This window comes from Watersipora subatra, chromosome 1, assembly GCF_963576615.1.
Source record: "Watersipora subatra chromosome 1, tzWatSuba1.1, whole genome shotgun sequence".
NCBI classification, from domain to species: Eukaryota; Metazoa; Bryozoa; class Gymnolaemata; order Cheilostomatida; family Watersiporidae; genus Watersipora; species Watersipora subatra.
Window position 1 is genome coordinate 10,478,707 of NC_088708.1, and position 13,127 is coordinate 10,491,833.

The following is a 13,127-nucleotide window of genomic DNA, read 5'->3' on the forward strand; positions in this document are numbered from 1 at the left end:
CTCAACTAGAATATGATGAGATGTCGATTACATAAATTTATATTCAATATCTTGGCAGGCTGCGAGTGATGAACCGCCACCAAATTCTTACTGGAGCTGTGAACTCCGGAGATTCTTGTTTTAGCGTTGGAAGTGTCGAGGGTGTTCATTTTACGGTAGGCCAACATTAAACCATACATTAATATCATAAGCTTAATCCTAGAAGGATGTAACATTTAAATGTTATTAAACGTTATTGCTTTCGTTTACACGATTTTCAATAAGCAAAAAAAAAAAATTCTAAGCAGGGGCCTCAGATAAACGACAATGAGTAAAATATAAAATGGAGCTTTTCGTAGTTTACTTGACTGGTTTGCCATAAAACGACGCTGTAGCACAATACTGATATATATCGAAGCTTTTGTGCTACCTTGCAAATGCGTAGACGTTTCAATAATATTGGTATGCAGTCAAGTGTTCTTATTTAAATATCTATTGAAGTTATTCAGTAGTTCGTGTATGACGAAATAAGAACCATGTAATTGTTTTAAGTAATGTTTGTATCAAAACATATTATTTTTGAATTTTATGGTTCTGAAATAAATACTTGTAAGTTCTAACTAACTGCACATTGAGCATGAACAATATTTTCGTTGAATGTTGTGTCAGCAAGTCAACGCTGAAGTAGGTCTAATATTGATTATTCAGTTGCAGCATTATAATCAACGCTAACTACTTAGTCACTACTTAGCTACTACGTCAGACACTCTAACTCACACTTTATAGTAGCATTCAATAAAATGAACACAGTAAAGCTGTTACCTGAAACTGGTAGCATTGCAACAATGTTGATAAAAAACTGGAATTAAATTCTTAATTTTTATTCATCTTATTGAATGTGATGGTATGACGTCAGTCCAAAATAATTTCGAGGTTATAAAACTACTAGGGTATTATTTTTATGTTGATCTAAACATTTGTTACTATTCTTCACAGTTTGAACAGCTAATTGGCTATCGAGATTTATTATCACGCGCATATGGGGTGTAATATTGCCAGCCTACTTGTTGAGACCAAATTGTTGAGTAACATTGAGCTGTAGGCTTTTCTGCGCTGCAGGATTTTGTTAATTATTGTAGTTGCTACAATTTTGTGTAACCCTTTCATATTATTATTTTTAAAAGCGTTTGTCTAAGTTGAAAACTAGAGATCTGTTGTAATGAGAATTGTCATTAACTCTGACATTTATTTCATGCATTGGCGGTAACTTTATGTGCCAATACTAGCAATGGCAGATTAGAGAGTGGAGATCACAGTTCTCTATGAGAAGGTCGATCTTTGTTGGACAAGCTAATGCTGATACGATTACATAACATAATACATCGATAATGATGCTACTGTTGTAGCTTTATGCATAACCTTATTGAAAAGAACTGCAGGCATACTCTAAGATTGCTAAATAACCAGCAATTAAGATAGGCTACTGAGCGTGACCGACCATTACTAACCACTGCTGATCAGGAGACCCAAGTCTTGCTGAGTAATGTTGTATTGGTCCATTTGTAGGCATATGCTGCAGGATGTGATATAGTCATATTGGCTAGTGACTTTCAGCGAGTCCAAATCATACCGGGCGCTACTCATGGCAATATTCAGATCAAATGTGTTAACTGTAGCTCGGACACTGGCAAGGTACATATAGCGGGCCTAAACCACTTTCTTTTCTCTCTAAAACCAGCATACGAGATGATAGAGTTGGCTTGAGTCAACACATAAGGGCCTGTTAATCTTTACTTATACATATTATTGGTATAAAGAATACAATATGAAAAACTTTACATTCAGTGAGAAAGCTGCCAATTTAAAATTTTTCTGATTGTAATTGTTTTACATCATCTGAACTGATGTGTAAATATCGTCCATCTAAGATTGTCATAAGAGCTTTCCACGTTTCTCATGTTTATGCTGCCTCCTGCTCTATTGGCTATTAGCTTATGGAATTAAGAATGAATTTGTTGCTCACTCTCGGCTCCAGTTTGCAAAGAATGATGGCTTGTTACTCGTGGTTGGCTTGTGGCCAGTAGTAACCATATAGTTTATAGTAATTACTTTTACAGTTACATTTTATTATTATGAAGTTCTTTAAAGCACGGATCTTAAGCATGATTCTCAATTAGTTCCTGAAATTGTAGGTTATAATTGCAACATTATATTGAATTGTGAGTTGTTGGTTAATTTGTAATACTTGTAATTATGACAATCAAATCCTATCACTAACTATATTACATTACATTATATTACTCTGTAATTACCCACTCCACAACTTCACAGCAATAAAATAGTTTTCAGTTTTTATCAGAAAAATGAAGTTATGGTCATAGGCAGGCATAACTGGGCTCACTTGCCATCATCTCCTACCACTCACTTATTCTATGAATGACTTGTGTTAAGTTGATCAGTTGAATCTGTTGTTGCCAGCATTCGGTTAGTTCTCAATTTTCACTAATAGTTTCAGTATATTTTAAAAGTGAACAAACATGAAGGACAGTATTTTATACCTGTAACTTACAATTAGAAACATTATTGAATGAGACCACGTATTGCCTAACCTGTTGAATGAGCTCCTCTAATCAGTCTGTACAAATATATCACTGGAAATCTAGCTGCAAAATGAGGACTTATTTCCCTAGATTATAACCTTTGAAGAACTGCTGCATGTTATGTAAGCTTTAGAGTGCTTGCCTTCAGCAAAACTGTCCGACTAAAGGCTGGTTCACACCATGTCACCGTATCTCGGCGTTGTTGCCACAATAATTTGGTGATCTTCGGCGATAACAATATTCACATTATCATAAACATCAGCGTTTGCACCAGCGAATAATTTGCAACGTAGTGTTCTCTTTTTTTCAATTTTCTCGAAGGAATTTGTTGTCGCTTGCTCGATCAAATACTAGTCCCGCAGCAACTATCATAAACGTAAATAAATAAATCACGCTATCCACGACAACGAATGAAATGATAACAGTGAATGAATGGTAAAGATAAATGACATTACCGAAATGTGCGCTTTGTACAGACTGTTGTCGACGCTTGGCGAAATATCAGGAAAGTTTGACAGCTGCAAACTTTTTCGACGTATTTGCGTTGCTTCGTCCATGATATCAGTTTACAGTGCACCTCGTTGACGATGAACGCCGAAAGGACAATGCTGACATACGACGATATAGTGTAAACCAGCCTCGAGTATGTATGATCCTATGGCTTTGCTATTTGTTTTAATCAGACTCTTGGCTCATTGGATTCGAGCATACGAATACTATAATGCTCAGATTTACTAGAATCTTCTATTAAAAATTACTTTATAAGTAAAAAGGGTTTAGTTATTATACTATAGTAAGGTATGACAACTACTGTGAATGTGATTATTGCAGATAGCTGCAAGCTATGATAACCAAGTGCTCATCTTTGAACCGACACCACTTCTTCGCCACAACAGCATTCACGTAAGTCTGTGGCTTCCGCCCCTGGTTAATTCATTTACTGATGGTCTAACTGCTCTAGGGTACATATCCATTCCTTGCCGATCTATTGTTGTATCGCTTTCCACTATACTAGGATGCATCTCCATCCCTCACTGGTCCCTCATCGGTATTATTATTATTGTAGAAATTAGACTATCAGTGGTACCAGACAGCGGAGCTTAGCTGTGAGGATCATGTGAATGCGCTCTCTTGGAACCTGGAAGGAACGCGTCTGTTAGTAGGCGGCTCCCGAATTCAGTTGTGGCAGTCACCCGAGGAAGGAGAGCATATTCACTCGAATGAGCCGACTCATGTTGGCTTTACGCTTGGCAATATTGAGAGTGACGATCCAGAATGGGAGTGCATTTGGAACTGTGAAACCGCCTCTCCTGTTTACCATCTTAAGTTCTCTCCAGATGGACTGCTCTTTGCGTCTGCGAGCAAGGTATGTTCCCTTGTACCTATCATCCGCCGCTAGCGGGCATATATCGTGGATATTAGGAGTATTGGAAGATTTATTATTACGAATCTTACCACTATGTTTGGCTGTGTCAAACATGAAAAAGATGTTGCTTATCCGTATGCCTGGAGTCTGTTATGCTCGCTCGAGTGGTTACTCATGCTTAACATTACCATTGTCAACAACAGGTATAAGGATGATCTAAAAACATGAGTTGTATTCGTGTCGTGTCTGTGATAAATTCAAAGTCTACTGACACATAAATCAAATCGGATCCGCTGCATGGTTTGTTTGCAAAGTTTTTTTAATGAATTTTCATTGCAATATTTTGTTTATAAATTGGCCCTTGTATAATACATTTCTGCTAGTTGAACATTTCATATCAGATGTTATTCAGATGAGCATATTGTGACAGAAACGGCAGTTTACTTGAAATTTAGTGTTTCAAAAAACGCGGCACACATAACTGATTCTTAGTTTGCGTGCATTTTTGAAGAGCATATTGAAGTGGCATTGTAGTAGGTTGTTAAAAGATTGTGAACTCCTTGTTATTTTTTAGAATGACTGGACTGATTGAACTAAGTTATTTATCATACTTTCTCACAATAAAAGTTTTGTTTTAAACGTCATAATTTGATTGAATTTCAATTCATGCAATACTTTGTAATTAATGACAACAATTTTCACTATAATAGCGACTTCCCCTGTATACGATTTTAAACCAACAATAAAAATCACGCTTTGCGCTACAATTGATCGTCGATCCAAGTAGCTGCTGTAATGTCTAGGATATCACCGGCCGAAATAGCTCAGTTGGGAGAGCGTTAGACTGAAGATCTAAAGGTCCCTGGTTCGATCCCGGGTTTCGGCAACACCGATCCTGGTGGCTGGTACACTCTTTTTCGTGCATTAATAAGACTGTTTTCCGTTTTCAAAACGAATGTGAGTGTGGGACATGGAGCATATGTCTCCGCATCCTACGCCCAACGTGTTCATTATATTTCAGTTTTGAAAATAAATACACTTATACGCAGTTCCCCTTTACACAGTTTAATACTACGGTATGTGGTTAATATTAAACGTACTTCATACCTTTTGTAGTTTTAAAGCTACGGAAACTAGTGAAAAACAAGTGGAATTGTTAAAAATAATAGGAAGAAGGCAATGTTTTCTTTAGAAATCAAGGAAAGCAAAGAGAGCAATAGCTTAACACACAATTATTAGACTAATGCTTCTCAGTGCCAGCCATTTCCCAATGCCACAGGGAACAATGACTAGGTCATGCGTTATGTTTTCGTTTATTAAGAAAAACTTTTAAAATATTGCTGCAATGCACTTCACAAACCATTTCGTGGTATATTAATATATACCTAATTGTTGTAGGCCTACTACGTGCACGGCATAAGTATTTATATACTAAAAATGTACTCCTTTACTACAAAAAGATTTAACAAATCAAATAGCAATCAAATGTTCAACTCTCATAATTTACACATATCAAAACCTTTATTTAATTCATTGAGACATGGCCTTGCTGCTGATAACAAATCAATCTAGTCAAGTACAAAAAGAACAATTCAAAATGGCTAAGCTATATGTGTTTGTTGAGTAACTCTACTTTTCATATTTTTCTTTAAAAGCGCTATATACCGACTGAATTGCTAGCTTATACTGCAGCCCCAGGATAAAAATTAATATCTTTGAATGAAATGAAATTGCATGACCGAGTTCAAATTTGTGTTTTTTATTTGTATTCGATGCAATACTGAGACCCAATGTTTTAGAGAAGACATGAATATTGTAAAGATTAGGCTAGGGAAATCCTGTCCATTGTAAACTGCAACAGATGTCTTTTATTGTTTGTAACTGTACTAATTCTTTACTTGTCAACTTGTGTTCTAAATGATTTTAGCTCCTTGTAAATGGGATTCTTATAAATATTCTTATCCATTTAGCAAGTCCGCATCGATTCTTAACTCATTCGCACCCGACTAATTTCTAGGCGATTAGCCCCAAAAACCGCTAATTTTTCAGGAAGTTGCCGTAATTCAAATTACTACTACAGGAGACAGACTTGAGATAATTTACTCATTCACATTTCACAAGAACTAGCCAAGTCTCTTCTTTCAAATTATATTATATTTATATAGATAACTCATATCTCTTTTATGTAGATTCGTGCCTCAAGGAAGGTAGTTTCAGGAAATCTCCAATTTAAAAAAAATTGTAATTTGCTGAAACAAAGTTAGATTTGCACCATAAAAGTTGCAAAATATACAAAGTTTGACTGAAATTACTTATTTATTACACACAATACATAGTTATGAGTATTATTGATACATATGCAGTTAGTCATGGACATGAAAATCATGAAACTCTAACTTTTCCTCACGAGTATCATCCTTCAAACAAAAGCATAGCAAATCTATATGCCATTATAACTCAAATAAAACGTCATGAAAGTGTTTCAAATAATAAAAACATGTTCAACAACTCTGTACTTGACTTTTCAAACTTCATAGACAGCTCTAAGAATCAATATGATCTTATCGAAACTGAAGGATAACGTTAGTCTGACTGCGGCTGGCAGCCTGAAGATTACATTTTTATTTGAGCATAACGATTCAATTTGGCAAAGTTAAAAGTTGATAAAAACTTTGAAACATTAAAAATAATGTTTTAATTTATGCATTCTTTCAATGTCTTACCACTTCAGAATCTGCATATTTACTTCTGGGGTTGAAAAAAAATGATCGCGAACGATAGACTTTCAAGTCAGCACGGTGATTTCCGGTTTTGGTAGATATTGAGATGGGTGTACTAATTTGGTTATAACTTTTGCCAGGGACGTCATAAAGACATAATTTAAAGTTTGTCTGATTGGCCAGAAATTTTTCTTTCTAACCAATCAGAAACTATTTTTTATAATTTGAAAATAACGATGCAAGGAGTCGGTAGATTTCGAATGCGAGTTAACTCGCGTATGGTGCTTAGCAACGTTATAAATAGGCGAGTTAACTCGCGCCTGGGTGCGAATGAGTTAAACGATTTTTGGTGAATTATAAACTGGATGAGAAGTTGATTAAACTGCTACAGATTGGTATACACTTTCAGCTGGCATTTTTCCTGTTATCACACGCGTGTGAAATTGAATTCAAATCATTTCAAACATCTTGTGTCGCTGTTAAATTATCCATTCCTATTGAGATTTATAACGTTTGTCCTCGAACTGCCTCGAGAGCTACTTCTTAATGTGTTACATGTGAAAATTACATACACACGAAAATTCAATCATGTAGCTCAGCTTATATCTTATCACCTTTCCGTAGCCTTGCAGTAATCCGCCAGTCACTGCTTTGGTCAACCTCCTAATGACAACAAGATTATATCAATCCACAAATTAGCTTGCTGTAGGTTTGGTTTCAGACTCACATAAGATTATTGATGCAACCTCCTGTTCATTGTAGCCGCATGCGTTGTGATGCGTACTATCTGGCTACAAATATTTTGACCTCAACCTCTAAGTTTGATTAGAATACAAATGTGCCAATATTCACTGATTTACAACACATAATATATACTTGCAATACAGGGTTGCAGCACATTAGAACTGTACTGCGTCAGTCATTGCAGTACGCAGTGATTTTGCTGTACGTAACAACTTTCTAAGCACAGTAGCCATTTGCTGCTACCGCAACTGCGCTCCTATTGTGAATAGCCTCCTGCCCATTCATTTTCATAACACAACCTGAAACACAGCAACTCATGCATACTGCAAAATTGCATGCTTCAACACTTGAAGCTGCATGTTTACTGCAACTGGTCATCATTATGAGTTGATACTGTGGATCAACTGACACTGCTGACTTTCCAAGCAACGGTACTGCAGTCTCACTGTCGCTGCCATTACCCATAGTTTTCAACCACGATTGATGGTTTTTAAAAATTAAAAAATGAACTGGATTACATGCACAGCTTCAGGTTTGATCGCCATTCACTAAGTACCATCTGTGTTACTACTGTTTTGTGTTTAAAAAATCGTCTTCAACCCTCTTGGTCTACCTCATTCTAGCGGTTATGATATGCTCAAGTATGCCGTGTTCATGGGAGAGCTAATTCAAAGCAAACATACAACCGAGCGCAGACATTGATCCTCATTTTGATCAAACCGTAATAGATTATTATTTAAACCATAAACATACAACGTAATAGATTATCATTTCAACCATACACGTGCAATACGCTGATTGATCAATTTGTTTGCCTACTCATACTAATGCCTGAGCAACAGTCATATCTTGCAATTGCATTGCGGTTGCATCAAAGTCAACTCAATTACTCGATTCTGTGGTGCTTCCACGAAAAGGTGAAGTATTTGTATGTACAATGTTATGCAAAAGTTCCTACTGTATCTAATACTGTTAAATGCGCACTAGTAACACTCTCACTGCATACTGTGCAGCATGGTACTACCACTGCTCCAATACTACTTAGTGCTTACTACACATTAGAAAATAGTTGTACCGCATGTATACCGCATGTATACCGCATGTATACCGCATGTATACCGCATGTATACCGCATGTATACCGCATGTATACCGCGTACTGCGCAGTAAGTAGTACAGGTACACTTTGCAACTATACTGCAGACTGCATGGCTGTGACATACTACTGCAGTGCTAATGCAACTACATAGAATCCACACAGTAGTTTACTGCAACAGTTAGACATTCTACATCCGGGCATCAGCGAGTACTTATCAACGCGCACTTACGATTTTTTCATAATGGTCACAACCCTGCTGCATATATATGTACAGTATCAATGTATAGATAAGATAGTCAATAAGGACATTCGTTCTCATAATTATATTCTCAGTTTGACCTTCTCGCTGCAGTTTAGTTGATGTTTGGGAGTTATCCTTTCACTCTGTTGCGACTCCAAAAACAATGCTCACTTCAAGACGGTGGTTTTTAGCCACTTCGCTTTAACAGATTTCATCGCAAGATTTCCGCAACCATCCTTCACTTTGATCATCTTCAACTCACTGGTGCAAGCAATTTAGTTAATGCAGCCTCATGATGAATTCTTATTCTAGTGCAGTACAATCAGTGGTTCAACATAAATATTGACAATTTTCTTATAGGTTAGGTTTGATAGTTGGAGCTAGCAAGGTCATATAATGGTTACATAATAATTATAACCGGCTTGTGTGACCTAGATTAGAGTGGGCTGTGTGACATCGAAATTTTTTATGGAGCTCCCCACAAACGAGCTGGCAGCTGGAGAGTAGGGGCTAAACGAGTAGATAACTTTATGTGAGAAAAGAAAAGTGGACCAGGTCTGATTTTCTGCAGTCTATTAGACAGCTTTTTGCAATTAGTCCGCAGTTGAAGATTTCCTTTTATTGATAGACTAGATTATTCAGTGACAAAATTCAACGTACTTTAGGTTAATGGCAATGCCATGTGCCTGACTTCAGTGAAAACTCACTATGAATGGCTATTGCATTTGTAATATTTTTACCATGGAAATGTTGACATAAAAAATTAAGTAACTCCACACAACCTACTCATGAATATAGCTTAAAAATGCATTCCTTAGAAGGCACGCTACAGGAATTGTACCTGCTCATAGGAACTGTTACAACTGTATCAGTTTGAGAGCTGAGTAAAGAAACTGTCATGTAACGGGAAAGGATTAAATAACTAACCAGAGATACCATTATCTAACCATGAATTCAAGATTTTTCCTTTAGATGACTTAGTATAGTAAATAATGAATTCCCCGTCTAATTGAAGGATTGCTCAATTTGTGCATTTGTGTTCAGTAAGAATAGTGCCATAGTAATGCATTTTATGAAATGTAACCTGTTTTAAATTTTGATTGTACAGTCCAGCTACTCGATCATGGTTTGACTTATTAGCTAAACAATAGCACAATAATTGAGGTTTAATTTTACTGTATCTTTGTAGAGCGATCGTTTAGTGAAGGTTTGGTATGAGAATAAGAAGAGTAAGTATACATATATGGTTTTCTACCTAATATCATTAACTGGTGATGCGTTGAATATATTTTATACTATAATGGTACACGATACTATCATGTGACATCACCATTCGGTATTTTAACATATCTTCCAGTTTCCAATGAGAGATTAAATATAAATTTATTAGGGATGTGATATTGGACAAGAGCGTGATGATGTCACGGATATGCACCATATTCTATTATAGCACTGTTATGAGAGTCATCAATAATTTTTATACCCTGCTGTTTGCTAAATTGACCTCTCATTGACCTCTCATTCATGGTTAGGCTGCTAGCAGGTTATACATTGTCGGGAGTTTTTTGATGAGTTGAGAGTTTGTCTGTAAAGGAGAGATGCTCGTGTATGCGCATGTATCTGAACAGGTCAGATGCTGAGAGGCTCAATGTTTGATGAAGCGGGTGTGGAAGAGGCACTAGATTACAGCTTCTGCTACATCGCTCACCCAGAACCCGTGACTGACTTCTCATGGAGGAGAATTAGCAAATACATGCCAAGGTGAGTTAATTGGTTTGGCGAGCTTATTGGATTTGCCTACCTTTCACTTCATTAGTTTTAGAGCCTTTTTAGTTTGTCCTTTCTGTCCTTTACTTTTTTAAATCGTGAAGTTTGCTGTCAGCTGTTATATGGTACTCGGCTTTTAAGACAGATTGTAGATATCGCTAGATATACATGCGTTTGCTGACCTCATGTGTTTTATGGCATAGTCGACATAAACAGCATATCAACTGATTATGTTAATATTTTGAATTATTACATAAAAAGTTCAACAAATGCCTGGCTTGCCATACATCCCAGCTTGGCATGCTCCTAGCCTGGTATGACAAGGGCTAATTAGCTTGTGAGAAAAACCGGTTTTGCTCTCTTAGCAGGCAGGCAGGCCAATCTCAACTACTGAAAAACTATGTCAATAATACAACTCACTTATAAGAACTGTTTGCGTGATGTAATGGTCTCCTAGGTAATGGACCAAGCAAATATCTGTCAGCTGTTCATCTCTTAACATTTCATATAACATGAGCATTTATCAATAGATACATTATAGAAACCTTTTTGCACTTTGTTACCTTGAACATAACAACTACTGTAACAGTGCACTCCCGGGATACGAAGTCTCTGTTGTAGGGTTTTTTTACAACATTGTGAGGCGAAAAAACTACAACACGATGTTTTCTAATCCCCGCAATATGGCGTTTTTTTCGCCATACGGCATCATCAAAAATGTTTCTTGAAATTCAAATTTGGTGTTTGATGTGATGCATACGTCGTAATAAAGAAGATGTCAATATGCTATTTGCCGAAATCCCTCCCACAACGCCTGAAAGAATATTGAAAATGCTCGCTTTTTCTCAGTTAAGCATCATTCGGTATAAGTTATAGCTAAAACAATAGTCAAGCATTATTCAGTATAAGTTCTAGTGAAACCGAACACAGGTAAAAAAGGTTAACACGATGACAAAATTAAAGTTTTCGTTTAGTAAAATACATACTAAAACTCAGCTTTAAGTGTGTGTTTAGTAAGCTAAATTCGTTTAAGTTAAATTCGACTCTGTTATCCGTCTGTCTTGAAGGTAAGAACTTCCTACGGTACGTACTGTACATGGAAATGTTACATTTTATTGCAGATCATAACCACTAAACACACTGAAGTTGCTAAAGGTAGCTATAGTTACCAAGGTTAATATACTATTGTGTTATTCATTTTTAATGTGTACCGTACGTACATGTAAATGAAGTTTTGATGTTTTCATCAGGACGTGTTTGCATTAGATAATTATTATGGGTTTCCATACCCCTTTATACGACATTTTCGCCTTACGATGCCAACACCGTAACGAATTGTTGTATGGTAGCGTATGGTCGAAAATGTCGTATGGCGAGGTGCCCTGTAATGACAAAATGGTGTTACAATTCATGCTATAACATCCACAATCAGCTGAGCTTTTCGCTGTCACCTCATCTGCCAAACTGCGGTGTGTTAGGGCGGTGTCATCGCTCCCTTTCTATTTCTAACTATGGTTACATGCTGCGGTTTAGGGGCACGGTCACAAATGTACTGATGACTTGGTCGAAAGACAACATTTGCCGACTCTGGAGTGAAACAGTTCTTCCTGATGATGGACTCGTTGATGTGCAACAGTTTGATTTGAAAGCTTTTCAGGATCCAAAGCTACATGCTACGAGACACAAAAAACGATTCGTGCACAAGCTCAGTCATATACGGTCAGTTCTTGTATTTCATGTACCAAGCATTACCAACTGCATCTGATCGGTCATATACGGTCAGTTCTTGTATTTCATGTACCAAGCATTGCCAACTACATCTGATCAATGCTTACTGATCTAAACCTCTTGCTTACAATGACAGCTGTAGTGCCCCAAGGTTAGCGGACACCATACGATTTAAATTTAATTGAAATTACTAAATGGTGTTTCAGTAATGTTTTTATATTGCTACGAAAAAATGTTGTTTAACAATATATTGTAGACCTGCAAATGCCTGAGAAATATTTAAAATATGAGCCAAAAACAGCTATGGCCCTATATTAGTGCATGTGTGTGTATCAATGTTGACCCTATATTAGTGCATGTGTGTGTATCAATGTTGACCCTATATTAGTGCATGTGTGTGTATCAATTTTGGCCCTATATTAGTGCATGTGTGTGTATCAATGTTAGCCCTATATTAGTGCATGTGTGTATCAATGTTGATCCTATATTAGTGCATGTGTGTGTATCAATGTTGACCCTATATTAGTGCATGTGTGTGTATCAATGTTGACCCTATATTAGTGCATGTGTGTGTATCAATTTTGGCCCTAGATTAATGCATGTGTGTGTATCAATGTTAGCCCTATATTAGTGCATGTGTGTGTATCAATGTTGACCCTATATTAGTGCATGTGTGTGTGTAAATGTTGGCCCTATATTAGTGCATGTGTGGGTATCAATGTTGACCCTATATTAGTGCATGTGTGTGTATCAATGTTGGCCCTATATTAGTGCATGTGTGTGTATCAATGTTGGCCCTATATTAGTGCATGTGTGTGTCAATGTTGAGCGTGGTATTCTAGGAACTGTCTGCTCTCAATACTTCTTCATGTTAGTTGCATAAA

At 36.7% G+C, this 13,127-nt stretch overlaps 1 protein-coding gene and 1 non-coding gene across 2 annotated transcripts in view; both read left to right on the forward strand.

The window, feature by feature from the left end:
• LOC137398415 (dmX-like protein 2) overlaps positions 1 to 13,127 on the forward strand; it is a 73,511-nt gene continuing 60,384 nt past the window's right edge. The window contains exons 1-7 of the mRNA XM_068084542.1: positions 1 to 155; positions 1,546 to 1,671; positions 3,411 to 3,482; positions 3,646 to 3,945; positions 9,938 to 9,977; positions 10,377 to 10,509; positions 12,049 to 12,234. Of these exons, the coding sequence (XP_067940643.1) occupies positions 69 to 155; positions 1,546 to 1,671; positions 3,411 to 3,482; positions 3,646 to 3,945; positions 9,938 to 9,977; positions 10,377 to 10,509; positions 12,049 to 12,234 (944 nt within the window). The 5' untranslated portion in view covers positions 1 to 68. The remainder of the gene's footprint in view (positions 156 to 1,545; positions 1,672 to 3,410; positions 3,483 to 3,645; positions 3,946 to 9,937; positions 9,978 to 10,376; positions 10,510 to 12,048; positions 12,235 to 13,127) is intronic.
• Trnaf-gaa (transfer RNA phenylalanine (anticodon GAA)) lies at positions 4,759 to 4,831 on the forward strand. The gene has a single exon. It is a non-coding gene; the product is annotated as a tRNA-Phe (tRNA).